Below are 24360 nucleotides of genomic sequence, written 5' to 3' on the forward strand. Positions count from 1 at the left end.
GATTGTTGCTCATAAATCTGCCTGTTGCCTCCCTTTTCTCTGCTTCAGTGGTTCCTAGTATCAGCCTGTGGGCCAGCATTTGAGTGCTAGTCTGGTCTCCTTTTCCCCATTCAGCAGATGGTTCTAACAGGTTAGCTCAAAGCATTACAAAAAAGCAATAGAGAAAAAGGGAAGGGCTGTGGACTGGCCCTTTGGCCCAGGAACCATGTGGGGGAGGAGAATGAATGCAAATGTCCTTCATTCTCTTCTAAGGCAGTTGCTGCCCCTTTCCTTTGCTGATTGTACACCCTTTTTGCCCCTTCCTGCCCTCTCAGAATTCAACAGCCAACCCCACAACTGTCAAGGAGTTTTGACAGTAACCCTGATAAAATGCATTCCACCCACTTTTCTGAAAACAAAACAAAACAAACAAAACAAAAACCCAAAAAAAGCAGCCCTTTAAAGAAAATTCAGTGCCCAGAACTCCCTCTGTCACTACATGCTTATGCACATGCGCACACATACTACACGTGCATACAAACACAACTGAATGCATTTGTGAGCTAATCCTCTTATGTTCAATTTCTTACATCTGTCAGAAGAAGCAAGAGGTCCAGGCGCCTCTACCCTCATCTTTGTCTCAATATGTTCACCTTTCTGCTAATATTCCATTCCTCCTCGCCTGCGGTAAATCTCACAAGCAGGGTGTCACTTCCAAGAACAACAACAATAACTTTTTAATATCCATGGATGTGTCTTTAAAGATGGGATCAACCCATCTAATAAACAGTCATCTAGAAACTATTACAGTGTTCTAGCTAGAGGCAAATTGTCCCACACATCACCTTCCTCTGGCTGAGGAATAATTTCTGATATGTTTTCCAGAAATTTATCATGACTATCATGCATTGCTTAGTTACTCCAAAAATGAAGTTTGTTTTGCTGAGCAGATATTTTCTGGATAAGGAAAAAAAAAATTAGTGGGACCTTAAAGATTTGCTAAAAATTATTAGTTGCCTATAAAAACTAGAAAAAAGTTAATTTTTATTCTTTAGTTTTCTATGAAGACCAAGAGTTACAAAATACCTAAAAATTAACTATTTCAAACATGATAATCTTTAATTAAACTGGCAATAAAACTCTCTTTTGGAGTCAGAGCTCCAAGGGCTTACATATTTGCTTTTGTTTTCATAAATGCCACATAAACAGTACATGACAGAACAGTACAGCAAATATCTGTTTGTTATGTTGAAAAGGGAGACACAGACTTCCTCCTTTTACACTTAAAACTGAGGAAAAGGCTGGGGTTTGTAGCTTAGTCATAAAGTGCTTGCTTAGCATAGACAAAGCCCAAGGTTCAAATGCTAGTCACACACACACACACACACACACACACACACACACACACACACACACACAGCAAAAATAATCCATCCAAGAAGCAAAAACAAAATCCTCTGAGAAAACAACAAATAAACAAATCAACCAACAATCCCTCCATGCAAGGTAGTTCGGTCACTAACACTGTATTGTTGCTGTGCAGTTTTCTCACATTTTGATTCTCTTTAGGCAATGGGCCAGCAGCCTCATCCACCCTTTTAGCTTTCATTCCAAGTCTGTCTCCAGTTTTCTGACCCCATTCTGTTCTGCCTGCTTCACTTTGCCTTGTACCTTTCTAACCCCAAGTCTTTTCAATTTTCTTACTTTTAACTCTTCAATTTCAGCAGTCCTTCTCCAGCTGTTTAAATCAGTTTAAATCAGTCCCTTTCCTGATTTAAACAAAAACAAACACCCAGTTGTAAAACTGCACCTGGTCAGAGAAGCCTTGTGAAGGAGGTGTGTCTTTAGGCTAGGAAGGGGAGGAGCTAGCCTGTGGGCAACATAACCCCGCCCTGGTCAGCTGCCAGAGCCATCAAAACTGCGGCAAATCGGAAGCTCCAGCCAGATCACTGGAGCTGCCCAGAGACTGTGGTCCTGAAAGAGCTACTCGAGGGAGCTGACCCCGGGAAAGAGGTACTGAAAAGAGCAGTTGTAGTGGAGGCACTGGCCTGAAGGCATTCTGGTGGTGCACCAGAACTCCAGAAAGGAGTAGAATAAGTCACAGCCAAGGGATTCAGATCAGGAGCAGTCACTAAAAGGTAGATACTGGCTTAACATGGATGGTTGAAAGCGTCCTCCGTCTCCCACGATCTAGAGTATAATCTTGGAACGCCACTGCTTGAGGTGAGCCTGTGGGTGGGCTGTGGGTACTAAAGTTTTTATGTGAAGTTCTCACAGATTCAGAAGAGAAGAGGCTGATGGTGACTCCTCCTTTACCGTGAAGCCCAACTTTCAATCTTGCTAATGCTAAAAAAAATGCAAAAAGTTTAGCTGTTTTCCCAGAGTGGCTTAACAATAAAATTGGAAGAATTGGACTGATTCAATGCTCTGCTCACAAACATTGAGGTCTCAGCAAAGAGTGGAGGGAGAGGAAGAGGATTGGTAATTAAATAAGGAGAGAGAGATCTTGGGAGGCCACAGGTGATGATTCTCCTCACTGTTCCCATTTACTTTTTCCAAAACTTCTCAAATAGTTTGAATGGGATAAAAAATTTATTTTCTTCAGCACGTTGAGATTGTAAATTAGAAGAAAATGATTGTCTAAATGTATCTTTCCTCTTCTGCCATATACTCACCACTTTCCCACCAAAAATAAATTAAAGAAATACTAGCAAGTGCAAACGACTCACCTTAGTTTCTAACATAATGAAGAACATGGAAAGAAAATTAGATAATTGTCTAAATTCTGCTAAGGAAGTTCACTATTATGGTCTGAGGCTGTGGAACTGAATGAAGCACATTATGGCTTTGCTCCTTGCCTCCTGTGTGTGTGTGTGTGTGTGTGTGTGTGTGTGTGTGTGTGTGTGTGTTTTAGAGAGGGACAGAAAGACAGAGAGAGAGAGAGAGAGAGAGAAAGAGAGAGAGAGCGCACTGTGAGAGCATGTGCATAGTTGCTAAATCAATGGGAAATGATAGTTGCAGTCATACAAGCTTGGCTATAAAAGACCCACCAGTCTACTCACTGTTTCCATGCAGTGCTACTTGTGAACACCTTTGTCTGTATTTTGTTTTATTTGTTTTTCTAGTTGCAGGCTCTGCAGCTATGCGCAAAGCATTTAGTTTATGTGGTCCTTAGATTCTCTAGAAATTAGCCTGCATAGTCTCTTTCTGTTTAATTTAGAGTCATAGAATCAGGAGTTAATCAAATGCCATCTGCTTTTAAGGGGAAAGACATTGGCTAGCCTATCATAAACACATGCGTAAAAGCTTTCCACTCACTCTTCAAAGGAAACTTCTCCAAAATAAATGAAAATTAGTAAATGAATAAGAAGCATTCCATGCAACTCTACATAGTAAGAGCACACAATGACTATGGCCTCATTAGCTAAGATACTATGCAGTCAGAACTGTCCATGGCAAATACTTTTTCAAAGCAGGTTTAAAATGAAAAAAATGAAAGTGATATTTTAAAAAGAGAAAATAACTCAAAACTGAGATTTTATTGAAGGAAATAAAGAGGAAAATCCTGCAACACTATGCAGGTGTATGGGAAAATACAAATACCAATACAAAAAACTGGACTTTATGAAAATGGACTTTATAGAATCAGAATGAGTTTGCACACGTTGAGGGTAGGAGAATTCTGTACTCAAAACTAGTATTCACTAAAACATTTTAGCCACACTGGCTAAAACTAAATTGAAAACTAACTTCTCTTCTAAAAATTGAGATAACCTTGACATGCTTTATACCTATGTTCTATGAGGCAGCACCACAGCCTTTTATATCCATACACAGCATTAAAACAATTTTGCTATGTTCATGTCACATTTTAGTAACAAGAAGGCATCTTAGTTTCGTGTTTCTTTCAGGATACTTATGAGATGAGATATTAATAGGTTAAAGGCTGAATTGGGTTTAGATCCTTGCTCTAAAGAGAATCTATTTAAGTTTCATTCATTAAAAAATTTATAAGTGTGTCACACATTTTCAACACTCAAATCTCAAACTAAGTTACTTGTCTTTGTTTCCCTGTCAACCTTGTAATGCCTTGAAAGTATTAAAGGTAGAAAAAGAGAACATACATTTTATCTTTGGATAAAATGTTCTGGCTTTTACTTCTATTTGTGAGCTACTTCACCTTTTTCCTGGAACTAGTGGAGAAGTTGCATTCCTCATATTGTGAACTGAAGATAGAAAGGTTTAATAGATGAGGGTATCTGCATTCCACCAGAAATTTGGTGAACATATAATTAAGAATGAATGTCAAGTCAAATGTCTTCTTCATGAAAGAGAATTTTCTCTCTTTCACCCTCCTTTCATCTACACAAATACAAACAGAATGAAAATTTAGAAGGTAATTTCATGTTTGACTGTAGAGCTTACTATCTTCATTCATCTCTTTCAGTCCCACAGGACCTTCGGTACTTAGTATCATTATCACACAGGAAAGTAGTTTTTCAAAACACTTCTAAAACTGAAATAAATCACTGATTTTCATCATAATGCAATTAACATTAAACATAGATTTTATAATTATATGTACCTACTATGTCATTGTCACTCATGTTTAGGAGTAATCATATGTCACACTTACATGGAATTTGTGACACTTGGCATTAATCTCATGTTTAAATACACCAACTCATTTTATGCTGAGAATAATCTGTGAGTTAGGTCTATTATTATTCCCATTTAAGGAGGAGAAGATTAAGGCAGATAATAGTCTAAGTTACAAATCTAGTAAGTGGTAAGATTGAATTTGGACCCAGTCATTCTGACTCCAGAGTATGTGCTGTATAGTATGGCTGAGAAAGGCAGACTGTTGGGATATTCTTAGATTTGCCTCTGTACCAATCAAGTGAGGTGGCATTCAGATAGTAAGAGATACTAGCATATACAGTGTATTTTATTTAGTCATCTGTGGGAAAATTTAATATTGAATGAAGAAAATACATGCAAGAATGGGTTAGACTTTTAAAATTCTAAAAATAAATGCAAAATACATATGTGGATATTGTTTTATAGTATTATTCTTTGCCATGCTTTTGAATTATGTAAATAATGTAAAATATACTTTATTTTTATATTATCAAAAAGAATATAATAAACAAAACAGGATCAGGAATCAGGAATTGAAAATATTGGGTTAGCGTTTCATCTGTACTTTTCTAGTCATCATGTTTTTAAAGCCACATTTATATACTCACAGAAGTCTCTTAGAGCTACTGAACCAATTTGTTTGGGAACAGAAAATATTAAATCAGAACCATCCCTGTTCTTCTCATGGTTGGTAAAAGAACAAAGGTAAAATTTCATTGCTTTGTTTAGTTTCACATTGTTTGTCCAAATCCAGAAGGTTCTTCTCTCTACTTACTGACAGTATGGTTTTTAAAAGCTTCTTAAAAATCACCAAGAATGTTAAAGACAAAGATAGGTCAATTTTATTTTTTAACCTCCAATTCCTGATAGTGTGAATACTGACACATCTAGAAAGATCAAGCAAGAATTGGGAGGTGCAGAGAGATGATAGTGAGGAAGGCCAAATACAGAAGTGAGAGCAGTACTCAGATTCAGGTGGGTCACGTGGCTTTCCTCGATTTCATCTTTCTGCTCTCCTCTCCATGCACATCATTGTGACACAGTGCAATGACACTAATGAAGGTGGGAGAAAGATGAAGAGAAAATGGAAAAGAGTACAGAATAGAAGAGGGGTAGAGTAAGTAGCCAAATGCAACAAAGAAAGCCTCTGGGGGAGGAATGAATCATGGAAATTATGATTTAAAAGCTGCCCCAGAGAACATCTGATCCAGCCTTCACTGAATAATGATCACTCCTGTTGACTTAGATCTACTGATCTAAGTTTTATTTTTCTAAAATAAAAATGATGTTCTTTAGCTATGATGGAAGAAAAAAAGGAGGAAAAGAACTCTAAAGCCCAGGATTTTGATATCAGAAATGTTTTAATGTCCTATTATACTATGTCTTTATATGTCCATCATTTAAAAGACTGGCCCCATGGTGCTGCTGACTATAAAGTGGACAGCGCTATACTCACCACCCTCAACAGTTTGCTCTATGGAATATATAGATTAATGAGTGCAAAAGTGCTGCAAACTTTATAATGCTACACAAATGCTATTGTAATTACACAGAGAGCATTAGGTTTCCCATGCTCACCCCACCCTTTTTGGCCTCAGCATGCACCTGCCTCTGGAAGATCTGTGTTACTTTAACAGAAAGTTAATTAGGGCCTCACCCCTCCCTCTGGATATTTGCCCAACGTAGAAGTGCAGCTCAGCACACAAGCTTCATCATCCATATTAAAAGTGGGATTTTCTGACTTGGCCTGGGCAGCCAGTTGACCAGTAGTTTCCAATAAAGCTGCTTACCCAGGAAGCCTTATTAAGTGAGTAAGTCAAGCTGACATGATTTCCTTGCTGATTAATATGAAACCTGGGCTGTTTTTGCAATGCAGTAACATTAATTATTTATAAGAGGTAAATGAGGTTACAATGAAAACAAGATCCAATTACCAGAAACAATTCAAATCATATTTTTATTGTTAACACCATGTACTAATTCTTGAATCCATTGATTGAAGATTCCAGCTTCAAGGATCAAAAGGCATTTTATCATGTTTTTACCTTTCTCATAAAAAAGGTCATAAAGGGTCTAATGTTTCAAGAACTAATAAATAAACTGGGATGCCTTAGTGGGGGTTTATCAGATACCTTTAGCTGGTAAACTATGTACCTAGAAATGACTCAAAAGACCTGAAAACTATTCAAACTCTTGTAATATGAATGCAAGATGTTTACTAAATCGCCAATTTCTATTTTTCATAAAAACAAACTTTGCATGTAAAGCATATCGAACAGTATCTGTTAGGCAAGTGAACTGAAGTAGTTATGCTTTTTCTGTGTTTACTAAAAATAGCTCTGTGTTATGTTTACAGTGACTGTATTCTGTTTTGTTTTATGTTTGTCCTATGTTTTTTATTTTTAATAAAGTATTTTCTGACTGTATTACTAAAACAATCTTGAATAGGTTTTGTGGATCACTGACTTTTGCTTCTAACTGTTGTCATAGTCTTTTCTGATAGTGTGAGACACATGTGCAAACATGAACTCAGTGGCTGGCTCTTTGATCACCTCCCCCTAATGGGGGAGCAGCCTTACCAGGCCTCAGAGGAAGACAATGCAGCTAGTCTGATGAGACTTGATAGGCTATGGTCAGAGGGAAGGGGAGGAGGACCTCCCCTATCAGTGGACTTGGGAAGGGGCATGGGAAGAGATGAAGGAGGGAGGGCAGGATTGGGAGGGGAAAAGGGAGGGGGCTACAGGTGGGATACAAAGTGAATAAACTGTAATTAATAAAAAATAAATTAATTAAAAAGAAAGAGTTATCAATACGTGGGCAAATTTGGTAGATGACCAGTGGTAATTTTTTTCATGTTTCTTTCAAGACACTGTATCACTAGAATGTCTGACACCCCTAACCCCTGAGAGAACACAGAGTGCTTATGAAGAAACACAATGCTTTTCTAGACCTGGAGCCTCATCCTTACAGTCATCTTTCCCAGTATTCTGTCCATCCATCCATCCATCACCCTACTGCACCTGATCACTCTTGTTCCCATCCCCACCTACCCCCAGTCTGCCAATAAAACTTACTGTATTTCCTCTTCCCAGGGAGATCCATGTGTTCCCCATTGAGTTTTCCTTGATTTAGCCTCTCTGGACTCTGTAATTTGTAGAGTGATTATACTTAACAGTTAATATCCACTTATAAGTGAGTACATCTCATGTTTTTCTTTCTGGGTCTGGGTTACCTCAATTGGAATAATTTTTTCTAGTTCCATCCATTTGCCTGCAAATTTCATGATACCATTAAAAAAATAGCAGTTGAGCAATACTCCATTGTGTAAATGTACCACATTGTCTTTATCCATTCTTTGGTTGAGGGACATCTAGGTTGTTTCCTGTTTCTTGCTATAATGAATAAAGTGGCTATAAACACAGTTGAGTAAGTGTTCTTGTAATATGATGGAGCATCCTTTGGGTATATGCCCAAGAATGGCATAGCTGGGTATTGAGGTAGATCAACTTCCTATTTTCTGAGGAACCACTATAGTAATTTCTATAGGGGCTGTACAAGTTTGCCCTGCTGCCAGCAAAGGAGGAGTGTTCTTGCTCCATATCCTCATGAGCATGAGTTGTCACTTAGCTATTCTGACAGGTGTGATTTCATTTGACAAGAATTTCAAAGTAGTTTTGATTTTCATTTCCCTTATAAGTAAGGATGTTGAACATGTTTTTAAGTGTTTCTTGATCTTTTGAGATTACTTTATTGAGAATTCTTTGTTTATATCTGTATCCTAATTTTTAATGATGTTATTTGGTTTGTTAGTGTTTAGTTTCTTGAGAATTCTTTGTATATTTTGGATACTAGTGCTCTGCTAGATGCAGAGTTAGTGAAAATGTTTTTCCATTTTGTAGGTTGCTGTTTTGTCCTATTGACAGTGTACTTTGCCTTTTCAGTTTCATGAGGTCCCATGTATTAATTGTTGATCTTAGTGCCTTGTACTAAGATCTGTTCTGTTCAGGAAGTTGTATCTTATGCCAATGCATTCAAGGCTCTTCCCCACTTTTTCTTTTATCAAGTTCAGTGTCTCTGGTTTTGTGTCGAAGTCTGTGATCCACTTGAACTTGAGTTTTGTGCAGGGTGATAAATATAGATTTATTTGCATTATTCTGCATTTAGAAATCCAGTTAGACCAGCACCATTTGTTGAAGATGCTTTTTTCCCCCATTGTGTACTTCTGGATCTTTTAAAAAAATTTAATAGAAAATCTGACATTTGTAGGTTTGTGGACTTATCTCTGAGTTTTTTATTTGATTTCACTGGTCAACCTATCTGTTTTCAGGTCAATACCGTGTGGCTTTTTAATATTATAGCTCTGTAGTACAGTTTGAAATCAGGATGGTGATAACTCCAGAAAGTCTTTTGTTGTACAGGATTGCTTCAGCTATCCCATGCTTTTATCTACTGGGGCAACAATTTATATGCTTACTTACTTTCCTTCATGTTATAAATTGGCTAAAGAAAAGAAAGTGTGGTTGGAGTTTTACTTATGTTATTTTGTATAAAATCCTCATAAGATACATAATCTAAGATTAAAAAGTCAGACACTACCACCCCAATGAGTCTTCAATTTTTTCTTTTGTGATCTTTCTTTCTTTCTTTCTTTCTTTCTTTCTTTCTTTCTTTCTTTCTTTCTTTCTTTCTTTCTTTCCTTCCTTCCTTCCTTCCTTCCTTCCTTCCTTCCTTCTTTCTCTCTCTCTCTCTCTCTCTCTCTCTCTCTCTCTCTTTTGGAAATGTTCTGTAAATAGATCTATGTCTAGGGCAAGTCTTTGAGCCTTGGATTAATTTAAAATGACAGATGGGCAAAGAAAATATGAAGTCCCAACACAATGTGTTCTATATTCACAGAATAAAAACAAAATTTCTGTGTCTTTGACAGGGTCTCATATAGCTTAGGCTGGCCTTCAACTTTCTATGCTGCTAAAGATGGCTTTGAACTCCTGATCTTTCTGCTTCCACCCCCCAAGCAATGTGATCATAGGCATGTGCCATCATATCTATTTCAGTTTAGATTTACATCATGTATTTTGATGTTTAACTGTCTATATTTTTTTTCTAGAATATATAAATGGCAAAAATGTACATGAAATCCAAGAATATGGTGGAACTGGTCAACACACAATCCTGGATAGACAAAAGTCTGAGCTCTCAAAATGAGATGAAGGAGCAGGAGAGACCAGGCTCTTATGGAATGCTTGGAACCTTAATTGAAGAGCATGACAGTATTGAAGAGGAAGAAGAAGAGGAAGAAGATGGAGAGAAACCTAAAAGAAGAGGTCCCAAGAAAAAGAAGATGACTAAAGCACGCCTGGAGAGGTTTAAGGCTCGAAGAGTCAAGGCTAATGCTAGAGAACGGACCCGGATGCATGGCCTAAATGATGCTTTGGATAATCTTAGGAGAGTCATGCCATGTTACTCTAAAACCCAAAAGCTTTCCAAGATAGAGACTCTTCGACTAGCGAGAAACTATATTTGGGCCTTGTCTGAAGTCTTGGAAACTGGTCAGACACTTGAAGGGAAGGGATTTGTAGAGATGCTCTGTAAAGGGCTCTCCCAGCCCACAAGCAACCTGGTGGCTGGATGCCTCCAAATGGGACCTCAGTCTGCCCTCCTGGAGAAGCATGAGGAAAAATCTCCAACTTGTAACTCTACTGTCTCTGTCCACAGCTTCAACTATCAGTCTCCAGGGCTCCCCAGCCCTCCTTATGGCCATATGGAAGCACATCTTCTCCATCTCAAGCCTCAGCCATTTAAGAGTTTGGGAGACTCTTCCTTTGGGAGCCATCCACCTGACTGCAGTACTCCCCCTTATGAGGCTCCACTCACACCACCCCTGAGTATCAGTGGCAACTTCTCCTTGAAGCAAGATGGCTCCCCTGACTTGGAAAAATCCTACAACTTCATGCCACATTATACCCCTGCGAGTCTAAGTTCAGGGCATGTGCATTCAACTCCCTTTCAGGCTGGCATTCCTCACTATGATGTTCCTCTAGATATGACCTATGATTCCTACCCCCACCATAGTACTATCTTCTCTGAGTAGGACAATAAGATAAGTACCAACATTTCAGAAAATGAAGTGGAGATATTTTCCATATTTCTAGTGGCTGAGCTAAACCCTCAGAGAACTTAACCCTTTGGATATATATCATACATAACTGTTCTAGTCCATTCAGAACTTCCTATACCTGCCAATTTCCTTCTTATTAACTTTCCACATTGCACCAACTCCTGTATCTGGGATCCTCAAGTGAGCATATTTGATGGTTTCTGGCCACATGATAATAGAACAGAAAACCTAAGCCCTGCTCCAGTGGTGCCAAAGACTCACTGACTACTCTGCCAATTAACTTTCCATTTCCAGTGTTTGTTGTTTTCTGATAAACATGAAACAATGGTTCTAGGTCAACATATCTCTTTTATCCATAAAATTTAAAGTTATAAAGCAATAAAAAGAAATAACATAAATGGCAGGATTAAATGAAACTAGAAGGGGCATCAGGTACATGTCTGTTGACTCATAGAACACAAAATTTGCATGGCATATCTTTGTATCTATCTAAATATAACTTCTAGAGCCTAATAAAACAACTTGATTGTTATTGTAAATAACCAAATACATTCTTTAAGAGATTATCTCTACTTATCACCATGAGGAGAGGTATAGATATCCTTTTTGGTGACTTCAAAACCATGATAGAAGTCTCACACACACTATATTTAAAACAAAAACTTAGTTCTAGGAGTCAAGCAAAAAAAAAAAAAAAAAACATTGAAATTTCTGATTTCTGTGACACACAAATATCACATAGTTCATTTTTTAGCTTCCATGACTAAAGGGCTGTGGAAATTCTGCCAATGTCCAGGTACTTCTGTTAGAAACAAAACTTGGTCAGGTTCACACTGTAGAGTAAGAAAATGGTGGTTGGCTGCCATCCCAACTAACACATTTGAGAGAATATGCCCCACACCTAGCCACTGGAAAAAATGTAGATTTTTTTTTCTAGCAAGATGAATTTCACTGTTTAAAGCAAAGTGATTAAAACCATAGAGCTCTGTCCACTCCAGTGCCATATAGTGCAGAACCACAGCACCAATCAAGCTCGTCTTCACAATATAAATGTAGCTCCTTACTTCCCACCCTCCACAGATTGTTACTTTTCCTCATTTCCAAGATATAATGTTATTATATATTATAGCAAATGTTTCAAGAAAAGTGACTTAGAATTGAGAGTCAAAACTAAAGGTTAGTGAATGCTTTTACCAGTCTGTATCTTCAACATGGGTTTTGATGAGTCTGAAGAAAGATTACTTTTCTTTATATGATATCTCTTTTCTTTGTATTCACATTGGCTCTGCCAAGTTTCTCTTTTCAAGAGAAATGAGCTCTGAGCAATTTTACTATCATGATCCATCTTCCACAGCAATTATTTAGGTCCAACTCAAGAATATAAATAGCTTATTTGTAGTGATTCAGGGTACATCTCTAGGAATAAATTTGAACAATATTAATGACAGATGAGTATGCCATTTTATCTACCAAACTATACATGTATCTTTTTTCTTTATTGTTCTTATTTATTTCTTCACACTGTGAGTTATTCTATGTCCATCTTATTGTAGCACTTATTCTGTCTACTTTGAATTTTTAAACTACATCATCACATTGGTTCCTCCCACCTTGTATTGTCCTAGTGGTAATAGGCAAGGAGAATTATTTATAGAGTCATTCCATGCATTTTTAAAAGAATTTGCTGTTACTTACCTAGCATTTATGTTTATAAATAATAATTGCTATCTGCATTATTTATTAGATACTATTTATTTAATTTATTTATATCTTCTTTTTATATAAAATTTGAGTCTCATAGATATATATGCAACTTCTTAAAGCTTCATTGGAAAAGTAACTTATAAGATTGGATTGAGAGGAAAGGAGAAAATCAGTTCTTGATTGCTTGTGATAGTTTTATAAAAAAGAGCAATAATTTGAATAGCTATGCAGTTTAATGGCTTTATATTTTTCCCTTTAAGGTGCACCAGAGATACATATTGTTTATGCTGTTGGAGAATGTAGTGTGTATGAACCAAGACTCTGTAGAATTGTGAAGAGAGATTTTATATTGAATACAGATTTAGTAATGTATCATGCTTGGAAATAAGTCATTCTTTAAATGTATAGTTTTCTAAGAACGTTTTCAGGTAAAATGAAGCAATTGTTTAAAAGAAATGATTTTTCTCTCCTTTTTTTTCCAGTAGCAATAAAGCTTTGGATATCATTACACACTTTGTTTTTCTTGGCAGTGTTACTCTGTGAAATTTTCATTCAGTGTTTGCGTTTATGCTTATCAAGCAGCTAGCACAGTAAGTCCAGCAGTGCAGGGTGTTTACACGCTTCTCTCAGGTGATCTTACTATAGTAACTATGCATCTCCATCATTCACACAGTAAACTACAAAATTTGCAGTTGAGAAGAAGGAATCTTTAAGCCTATAGAAATCTTTAGAGTTTTAGCTTAGCCACAGAAAGTTGGGTCGTAGAAGGATGGACTAGTATCCACAATTTAAGTGAACTTGCCAACTTTTGAAAAATATGAAGTATAGTTTTTGAGAATTGCCTTTTAATATCTTTTAAAGGTTTTCTCATATTTTCCAAGAATCCTTCATCAAAGAATAAAATTAAAATTAGAAAGATCTAATAATAATGATGATGAATATAAATAAAGTTGGTTAACAAAGAAAAAACTTGAGCTTAAGAATTTAAGAAACAAAATATATAAAGGAAAGCCATCTTTCCACCTGTCTTTCACATCTGTTGTTTCTGGTCTCCACATAGAAACCATTGTTTCAAACACAGTTGGTTAATAGTTACCAGAGGTCTTTTATACAAACAGAGGCAACTATTTGATACATTTATCACATATATTATGATATAGTATCTCCTCTCCTTTTCTACAAACTATGTAATAAATAGTATTACTTAATATTTATGCACATATCTTCAGACTTTTTATACTTAAAAATATTTTGATTGTGATCCTATAACTGGCTATCATGAAACAATAAAACATTATAATACATAAAACTAAGCTTAAGAATTTAGGTTGCAATATTGAATGAGATGTTATTTGGCAGTCACTAAAAGTCTCTTTATTTTGTAAAGACTGCTTCAAAGAGCTGACATGCCTCAGCTCTGAGATACTTGTTATGTAATGTCAGGTTTTAAGTGATTTGCATATATTTATTTATTTGATCCTAAAATCACTCCCATAAAGCAATCACTTATTGCTCTCATTTTATGGATTAGAAAACTAAAGAAAAATGATCTGCTAAAGTTTTCATTGCTTGTTAATGGTGGAGCAAAGATGCTGTTTGACAAGCTACAGCTCTCTTTGGCTATGCTACATTCCAGTCTGACCAATTACCACATCCACAACAGAACCTGAGAGAGAAATATTTTCTTTCTTCATAATTTTTAATTGGATTTGCCCTATGTATGCTGTGAAGACAATGGAGGAGACCCTAGGTTAATTTGTTGTTGCTTGAAAGCACCTACCATTCCTAGTGCTTGCATCCATCTCATGATTTAATTTTGGACTAGGGGAAGGGCACAGGGGGAGAAGAGAAAGGGAGGGTGGGATTGGGAGGAGATGAGGGAGGGAGCCACAGCCAGGATATGAATTGAATAAATTGTAATAATAAAACATATTAAAAATAATTTTGCTTATCCAGTCTCATCAGAACTGGCTGCACTGTCCTCCTCTGTGGCCTGGCAAGGCTACTCCCCCATCCGGGGGTTGGTGGTCAAAGAACTAGTCACTGAGTTCATGTCAGAGACAGTCCCTGTTCCCCTTAGGAGGAAACCCTCTTGGATACTGAGCTTCAATGGGCTACATCTGAGCAGGAATTCTAGGTTATATCCATGAATCGTTCTTGGTTGGAGTATCAGTCTCAGAAAACACTCCTGTGCCCAGATTTTTTGGTTCTGTTGCTATCCTTGTGGAGGATAATACAGTCAGTTCTGATGAGACCAGATAAACCAGGGTAAGATGGAAGGGGAGGAGGACCACTCCTATCTGTGGACTTGGAGAGAAGGCATAAGAGGAGATGAGAGGGGAAGGGTGGGTTTGGAAGAGGAGGAGGGAGGGGGATACAAAGTGAACAAGCTGTAATTAATATAAAATAATTTTGCATGTTTTTATGATTTAAGAGATATGTTTTACTAGAAAATCAGAGATATGAAATAAAATCTATCATCAAAGAAGTGTCAGATGTTCAAACTTAGCTCCTTCACTCTGTTTGGTTGAAGGATAGTGTGGTGTAGTGATTACAACATAACAGTTGAAAACAAATAGTAGTACGTTAGGTAGAAAATTTACTAGATGAACAATCTGTTCAATTGGCTAGCCTTCATAGCCTCAAATCCTTCTTACTTTTAATAACGATCTTGGAAATGCTAATTGTACCATCTTCATAGGATTATGATGAACTAATTGAAATTCTATATCCAAAGTACTTAGGACATATTTAATAAGAGATGATTGTCACCATTTTTTTTCATATATTAATGTTAACTTGTCTCTAATACATGTCTGAGGGAGTTAAGATGGTAACTGCTTGAAATGTAGGAAGTCCGCAGAGTTCTTTAGTTTAAGTGTTGAATCAGTCATGTCTTAGCTCTGAAACTAACTGGATATATAGTCCTAAGCAAGTTGATTAACATCTCTTGTCTCAGCTAGGCCAGAGAGTTGATATGATGATTAGAACTAATAATAATGGCAGAAAAGTATTTTGGTCAGGTTCAGGCATAAGAAAGAGCTTTTCCCTTTTATTGTTATTAGGCTGACAATAGGCTGAAAACAGCTGAAGTCACTGAGAATACGTCCTTTAAATTTATATAGGATTGCCAATTAAAACTAGCCTCAAAATCCATGATGGTCCAGAACCCATACTCTGGTATTTGCTACTTCTCACTAGTCAATACCTTTAAATAGACATCTCCAAAAGCAAACTTTCTGAATTTAGGAACTAAGAAATTTGAATTTTTCTTTCTTTATAGAAATTGATGTACAGCTGAAAGAAATACTGTTGTAGCTCTTTGCTCTGATTTAGCCTATAATGATGTACAAAAGTATACAAAATGTATTTACCTAAAAAATATGTAGCAATACTGGATTTTTATTCTATTTTTTTAAAAGTTGTTATTGAGAATATCTCTGGGCTAGGAAGTAAAACAATGCTGAGACTATAGAAACCAATACTGGAGTACACACTGAATACAGACTGTACATAGTCTAATAGACAAAGCCCTTTTATACTTTATTAGCAGCAGCGTAAGGCACACAGATCAAATATTATGCACAGCATTTGATAGAATCTAGATGCCTGTTCTTTTTCACATGTCAACTAGTTTACAGTTAAAGCAGATTATGTATATTAATGTCATTTTCTGTATGTATTTGTCTTAGATTAGTGAATCCCCTACTTTCTTAATGGTTAAGTAAAGCATATTTCCTGGCAAGATGTTAATGTATTACTCTGGCAATTTTAGATGGCTTATAGTGAGAGTAACCTCGACTAGATTAATTAATCTTGCAAAACTCCTTTGTTTTGCTAAAATAAATTACAACAAAACAATATAAAGTGAAAGAAATTCTAATAAATATTAGGGGTGCGCACATTGGACCCAGGAAGCCATGATTATATTGAAAAGCCCTATCTTGACTGGCATAATATACAGTATTGGGTATATCTACAAATAAATAAATTACTTACTAAATGTAAATAAAAAGCAATTTTAAGAAACAATAGCTAAGGGTGTGACACCCACCTGTGGTGAGCACGCCTTTAATTTTAGCACTCGGGAGCCAGAGGCAGGCAGATCTCTGTAAGTTCAAGGCCAGCCTGGTTTAGAATGAATTCTAGGACAGCCAGGGCTGCAAAAATAGTTCTGTATTGACAAAGAAATAAAACAAAAACAACAAAACAATAAAAATTTAAATAATAAATGCGTTGATACTAAGTTTACCTATTGTGAAGTATGACTATTCTTTTTTTTTTTCCCTATGTCATCTTAGGCCAGATCACAGCAAAAGGCTACTACAAGTTTCTTTTAGCATTTTGTTAGTTTCTAGAAAGAAGTTATAAATAAGCCATTGAAGTAGGCTCTCTATATTGTAAAACTTATTAATAAAGTGTAGATAAATATTAGACTACAACCCTTCTCTTCTAGTTCTTCATCTGTCTACCTGTATCCTGGATCTTCCAGAGTAGGAACTTCTATTATCATACCTATAAAGTAAGATGCTTTCAACATTAGACACCTGACATTTCTCTTAGCTAAATGTATTAATAATTCTATTAATAGCATATGTTCATTTTCTCCCTGACAGAACAGCAAATTTATGTATTTTGTAAAAGAAAGACTGAATGATTAAATAAAGGTGATAAACAAGCAAAGTATGAACTTCATGTTAGAAGCTAGGTGCTATTTTAATGCCATTATGCGGTTTTATAATTACTGATTCACTATCTTAAGGACATGATGTGCTTTTAATTTGTTGTAATTTGGGAAAATAATTTTGTTGGCAGTGAATTTATTCTTAGTCTCCAGTTATCTAAAATAGATTTCTCAAAGGCCAAATGGAGAAGTTATACTATTTTTATAGTTGAGAAACTGTTGTTTCTTCCCTAAATTGAAGAAAACAGAATGAAATTGACTATATTATTTACTTTTATTGCAAATATGGTAAATTCTGAGCTATCCATATGCATAATCTGTACTGAGGATTAGATTTTGATTTATTTATTTTGTGGACAATTTCATATGTGTATAGAATGTATTGCAGTCATGTTCATTATCTATTATTTTTTCTTATCCCCTCCTCCTCCAGCTGAACCCTTTTTTCCAAGTATAGTTCCTGCATTCATCTTGTCTCTTTTGTGTGTGACCCACCTAGTTAAATCTGCACTGCTTTTAAACACATGGGTTGGTCATTATTTGTCAAAGCATGGGAAACTTGCCATAGGTAACTTCAGTGACTGTAATACTGAAGAAAATATCTTCCCTCTACATTGAGAACTGTTGAAAATATTTCATATGAAACTTGTTTCTCAGTGTCAGCTCAAGTGTTCTTAATTTTACATTTTTTTCTGTGTAGAGATATATGAATTCATGCATATTAAAATAAGCATAAATAAATGTAAATGTTTGCTATGTCTATATACATTTAAAAATGTGGATAATCCAACATAGTTTGGTATACATTGAACACCAATATTATATATATATTTGACTACAATACAAATAAAAATACCTTTTGGATCATTTTTGACAAGTCTATATATCGAGTTCCTTCATTCACTTACACATTGTTAACATGTAAATTAGAAATTTAGGCTACTTCTAATTTAATAGGAGATGGGGCAGAAAATAGGAAGTGGGAGAGAGAGGGTTTTGTTTCTTCCCATTGGACTGGACCGAAAGGGACAGCTTGACAGTGACAATTATTTTTCCTTGTTTAATAGTGTTTTTCCTCCTTTGAGAACTGGCCTCTGAGCTGAGCCAGATCCAGGGCAGGCAGGCACGTGACTGGACAACTGAGGGCCAAGCATAGCTGCAAGCTGCTCAGGACTCCTGGAGCAGACTATCCCCTGGCTCCTGCCCACCCCACTGCTGCCAGCCTGTAGCTTCCCTCATGCCAGACCCCTGGGCATGCTGATGGGAATGGCATAATTACCTAATCCCTGCCTAGGGAGATCTAGGACACATGCAGACAGATGGAGGGCCAGGGGGAATCAGAGGGGCCTTGTGTTGGAGGTTGGATAAAGACAGTTTGGAAGCCACAGGCCAGCCTGAGGGAAGTTATGAAATCTACTGCTCTTCTTGCAGCTCCAAGGTAACTCATCTTTCATTCAAACATAAACTCTGGAAGAAAGAATCTAGACTTTCTCTTAGCTACACACAAATGCCTCAAGAAAGAACACTGACCCTTAGTGTTTGCATTTCTACTAAGAGAATGACATAAACAGGTACTGACAGAAGGAATATGGGAGAATCAGAGATTCAGTCTTGATACCGAGAGCATGGAATAGAGTCAGATATGGAAAAGAAAGAAGAGCCTTTGCAAACGATCTGTCTACCTACCTTCCAAGCCCCTAACCCCTCAGGCATGCTTCCTTTTCCTTGCTTCAACTACCTGGTTTCTGACCATGTTTCATACAACAGTGATGATACCGTATTAAGTGTCTCCTTTTCTATCAATATATTTTGGTAAACTATTTTACCAAATGAATGAAGCCCAGCGTCATTCTATTTTTATTTTCAAAAATCTTCCCTGGCTTTGGGAAATGATTCATCAGGTAAAGCACTTGCCACACAAGTGTGAGGACCTGAGTCCAGACCCTCACAACCCGCAGAAAGTATGGTATAGTAACATATTCATCTCAGTCACAGTGCAGAGACAGCTTAATCCCCAGAATCTTTGGACAGCTAGCCTAGTCTATGCACCATAGTGATCAATAAGGAAGGTCAGATACCTGAGTTTTTCCTCTGGCTTTTTTAGGCACTATATGTGAATGCCTGTACTCACCAATACAAATGTGAATTCACATGAATATCTATGGACTCACAGATTTAAAAGCTCTGCACTGATCTTCCCGTCATTATAAAATATAACCTTAACTTCTAAACATAATATTTAACCTCTCTCACCCAACTGTTCATGGTCTACAGTTCCAAATACATATTTCACTAATTCTTCCCTAAAGCCTAGAAGCCAATCATTCCATGCTCTTCTCCTTTCTTTGCTAGTCCGTGTAAGTTCATATTGTCTCTCTGGGCTACTGTTCCTCTGATAACCACAAAGTGAAATTGCTACTTGCCTTAGCTCAATGCAGTAACTTTCCTGAGTACTCTCCTTAATTACTAAAACTGTTCAAATCCTTCAGGTATGGAAAAAAATTCCATCTGGTAAAACATTCTCTAGGTATCTCTGTAGTTATTATATCTCTTATCTTTTACAGTTTAGGGACTCATGACGACAGATTCCAAGACTCAAGTTCTTATTTCAACTTATGTATCCTCTATCTGTTTTCAGTTATTGAAGAAGGAAAGCTGCTTCCTTTTTGCTATATTGACAGCCTCCAGGGTAAGAGATTTAAAAAAACAAAACAAAACAGAGAGAGAGAGTAAATAAAGTTTTATAAAGAAACACTTAAAATATTTGTTGGGAATTGTTATGTTACCTTTACATTCCAACACACTCATAAAATGCATGTTTCTGCCTTCCTTCTTTGTCCATGCTGGCAATTCAACTTGTGATTGTCCTGCTTCAGGCTATTTAGTGCTGGAAATTATAGGCTTTGTCCACTATTCCTTACTCAGTAATGCCCAAATGTACTTACATTGTGGTAGTAATTGGGGCCAGTGAGATAACTCAGTAAGTTTGCATGTGACACAGCCCGATGATTTGAGTCTCATGCACACATGCACTGTTTCAGTTGTTCTCTTATGCATTCATGTGCACAAACACACACACACACACACACACACACACATGCACACAGGCACACACACACACACACACACGAGGGGAGGGAAGAAAATATGTAAAAGAAAAAGCGACTAAAATTTTTATCTAGGATTATTATTATTACTATTATTGCCTATTTGTTTGTTTGCAATAGGGTCTCAAGTAACCCAGACTGCCTCACTTAATATGTAGCAGAGAATAACCTTGAATTTCTAATCATCCTGTATTGGCTTATTCAGTGCTAGGATTACAGGTGTATGTCAACATGCTTGGTTTTATGTGGAGTTAGAAAGTGAATTCAGGGTTTAGTACTTGTTAGGCAAACATACTACCAACTGAACCACATCCCTAGTCTCTTGAGTTGTATTTTTTCAGAACGTTTTTGAACAAATGAAAATATAGAGTAAAATGTAGATATAGTAAACATTGTTGTAATATAGTTATAGAAAAGAGAGTGATAAAATCAAGGTGAGAATAAAGAACTGTGGGTACAACTTCTCTAATTCAAACATTTAAGCCCTTTTAGATACTGTCCTGGAGGGCTAAGTCATTCATTGGGTAGGAGAGAAACTCAGTTGCATATTAAAAAACAGGCAGTTGTTGCCTCTATGTATTTTCAGAAAAGGTTCTCCTCTGTTTTGGTTCTTGCTGCCCAAATCCTGGGGCTCACCATAATGTGAAACATCCCTCCTTGAATGCAGTCTCTGGCTATGTCTTCAGAGCAACAGAAAAATCATGATTTCTTGTGTTAGGCTTTTGTTTTGATTCATGTTTATGAAAGTGATTAAAAATATAAAATATCTGTGAAAATAAAACCCAGTGGGTGAAGGTATTATTATTAGTAATAATTATTTGTGGTTCATGCTTCCAGTTTATGTTGCTTAACCTTATAACCACGGGCTTGTGGTTTTGAGGAGAGAGAGAAAGCTCTTCAAAGGCATGCTGCAGCAAGTTACTTCCAACAACCAAGTCTCATGTGCACTTTCAATCAAGCCCCACATGCACTTCCCACTACCTTTTAAGAGTCTACTCAATTATGAACATACCAATGAGCTAATCTTTTTTACTAGGTTGGAGTCCTCATAATCCAATCACCTTTCAAAGACTGAGTTCATAATTTGGAGATCAAGCTTTGAACACATGGGACTTTTTTGAGAATACTTTATATGCAAACCATAATTCTTTTTTCAGGGTTCTCACATAATTCTATTCCCTTGAAAACTTTTGTTGCAATGTAAAACTTTATATTTAGTCACTGGATATGTCTTTACAACTGTCATGGTGTAACAAGCAGAATATTTTTCACCAACTGTGCAGATGAGGAAATATATGTCCCACACTCTTCAGAGCTTCATGATTTATTGTGGGATTGATAATCTAGCATATCCTAGATAAGTACCATGTTTGCCACATAATATCACTGACTTTGGACAAATTTCAGAATTTACTAAAATTCTTTATCTGCAAAATAATGAAAATAAAATTTAGTGGGTTTTGTGACATTAAATATAGTTGACACAGTATGTAACATGAGGTCAGGCATTCTCTTTTTTAATAATTGGTAGTCATCATTAACTTGATCAACATCTACAGTTTCTTCTAGGAGAATGAGACCTCTGCCACACTGGGCTGGTGAAAGAGACTAATGTAGAATCAGAGCAGGGAGAAAAGGTGACCCAACGGGGTATAGGTGGTTTTGAATACTCATGAAAGCCATCAGAAGGAATTACTGGGTTACAGTCTAAAGTGTGTGACTCCACTGGAGCCTGAATAAGAAAGGTCCCTGAGCAGAAGCACTAGGGACAGGCAGGGGGCAGCTGATGTTGTGGCTGCAGTTGGCACAGTCCAACAAGATTTTCAAGCATAAATGAGAAAGAAAATCAGCCCTGGGAGGGAGCACTGCTGACATGTTGCCCTGCTTCTGAGTAGCAGCTGCAGGCAAATGGAGAGCAGCTGCAGCTGTTCTTAGAAGCCTGGATTCCCTGGGAAAGTGGGCATCAGGCAGAGCAAATGGGCATGGGCTCCAAGAATGAGAGATTCCATTGCATACCATAAGGAAATTAAGCAAATAGGGAGATATGTAGGGTGGCAAGGAGAGGGTGTTTTGTATGTAAAATGATGCTCTCTGTTGGAAACTGGCTGATATAACTGTAGAAAGGGCTAGATGGGATCTGGATCTTCGTCTATGTCCTTAGATTGCTACAAAAATGTGGGTAAAGATAATTATCCTAAAAGCTACTACTGATTGAATGGTAGTTATGTTAAAATTTATTTTACTTTTTTACATATATAAAATAGTGTAATTCTTACTGTAGCATTATATCTACAATGACAGGTTTTTGTTTTTCATGTGAAAGTCTGAGGCACATGGTAGAATGTATCTCTATGAGGCCACATAACTAACCTGTCAGGACTGAAATTTTACAGTAGGGTTCTGACTTTGGGCCCTACATACTTTAGATTATGTTTTCTTAGTATTTTTATTAACACATAATAATTTTATATATTTCAATGGGAACAGTATGATCTTCCTTCCTTCCTTCCTTTCTTCCTTCCTTCCTTCCTTCTTTCTGTCTTTCTTTCTTTTCTTTTCTTTTCTTTTCTTTTCTTTTCTTTTCTTTTCTCTCTCCCTCTCCCTCTCTCTCTCTCTCTCTCTCTCTCTCTCTCTCTCTCTTTCTTTCTGAGACAGGTTTTCTCTGTGTAACCTTGGCTGTTCAGGACTTGCTTTGTAGACGAGGCTGTCCTCAAACTTACAGAGATCTGCCTGCCTCTGCCTCCTGAGTGCTGGGATTACAGGCGTGCACCACTGCACTACACTGCACTGCACAACTACAATGTGATACTTCAATGCAAATATGCAACACACAATGATTAGATCTGTGAAATTGGCATATTAATCTGAAAGATTTATCATTTATTTATATTGAAAAGGCAGTGCCCTCTCTGGTTTGAAATATACAATTAATTACCATTAATCTTAGTTACCCTACTGAACTATGGAACATTATAAATAATTCCTTCTGGCTTATTGTACCATTGCCCCCAGTAGCCGTTCCTTCCCCTCCTATTCCCTTTTCCATCCTCTCCAGCTGTTGGCAATCACAATTATCTTCTCCACTTCCATATAGTCAGCTTTGTCAGCTTGCATATAAGGGGAAACATGTAGTATTTGTCTTTTTGAACCTAGATGATCTCATTTAAAATAATGTTCTCAAGTTTGATTTTTGTTGTTACAGATAATCAGCTTCCAATTTTGTTATGGCTAAATTGTATCCTATTATATATATAAAAATGTTTCCTGCATCTTTTTATCTCTCAGTAGACACCTCAGTTGATTGTGTATCTTTGCTGTTGGGGTAGTTTTGCAATATGCATATACAAGCAGATATATCTTTTACTTTGGAGATCTGTGAAGAGGGGTTGCTAAATCATGTGGTACTTTTAGTTCTGATTTTTTTCCTTTTACTCCTTACTGTTTTCCACAATGGCTAAACTGATTGACATTTCTACCAACAGTATGTGAAAGCTCATTTTCTCCTCACCTCTGATTGTATTTTGATGGCATACATTTTAACTGGGGTGGATCTAAGCCTGCATTTTTGTCTTTCATTCTCAGCTAAATCTGTCCAATAGAACACTAAGTTTTTAAAATTTGGCTGGCATATTTAAGGAAATATTTAAACTTACTTAGTTATAATTGAACTCCAGTAGTCACTCTCACATGGCTAGGACCTACCCAATCAATAGGACAGCTTCATACTGCCTCTTCACAAACCTGTTAAAATATTTTTCAACATAAAACTGTATGTTTGTTCTCATGAATGGCAAACATATGAAATAATGTTATTAACTTCAATCATACATAGATCATCAGTCAAGTATGACCTACTTTCTCCTGACCATGGAAATTCCTCAGAATCTATCATGACAAAGGACTCTAAGCAATCATGAGTAAGAATATAGACTCCTCTATATTATCTACTATAGACTCCAAATCAAAATATCTAAGGAAATCAATAGATTAGGAATAAAAGGAAAATAGATTTCCTTACAGATGCCATCTCATGTAGCCCTTTGAATTTAGGTAGCACAACTTCCCTTTTTTCACAACCTTTTTTTGCAACCCCACTACATTACTCTTTTCCAACATAACACTCCCATTCT

At 36.7% G+C, this 24360-nt stretch overlaps 1 protein-coding gene across 1 annotated transcript; it reads left to right on the forward strand.

Moving 5' to 3' along the window:
* Positions 1-1942: 1942 nt before the first annotated feature.
* On the forward strand, positions 1943-12932 carry Neurod4 (neuronal differentiation 4). The gene is made up of 2 exons (XM_021664368.2): positions 1943-2202; positions 9725-12932. The coding sequence occupies exon 2, from the start codon at positions 9734-9736 to the stop codon at positions 10706-10708; it is 975 nt and encodes a 324-aa protein (XP_021520043.1). The 5' UTR covers positions 1943-2202; positions 9725-9733; the 3' UTR covers positions 10709-12932.
* The last annotated feature ends 11428 nt before the right edge of the window (positions 12933-24360 follow it).

The sequence above is a fragment of the Meriones unguiculatus genome, chromosome 7 (genome assembly GCF_030254825.1).
Source record: "Meriones unguiculatus strain TT.TT164.6M chromosome 7, Bangor_MerUng_6.1, whole genome shotgun sequence".
NCBI lineage: Eukaryota > Metazoa > Chordata > Mammalia > Rodentia > Muridae > Meriones > Meriones unguiculatus.

What these genes read in the sequence shown, in the direction of transcription:
- Neurod4 (XM_021664368.2), top strand. Translation starts at nt 9,734, where the DNA reads ATGGCAAAAATGTACATGAAATCCAAGAATATGGTGGAACTGGTCAAC.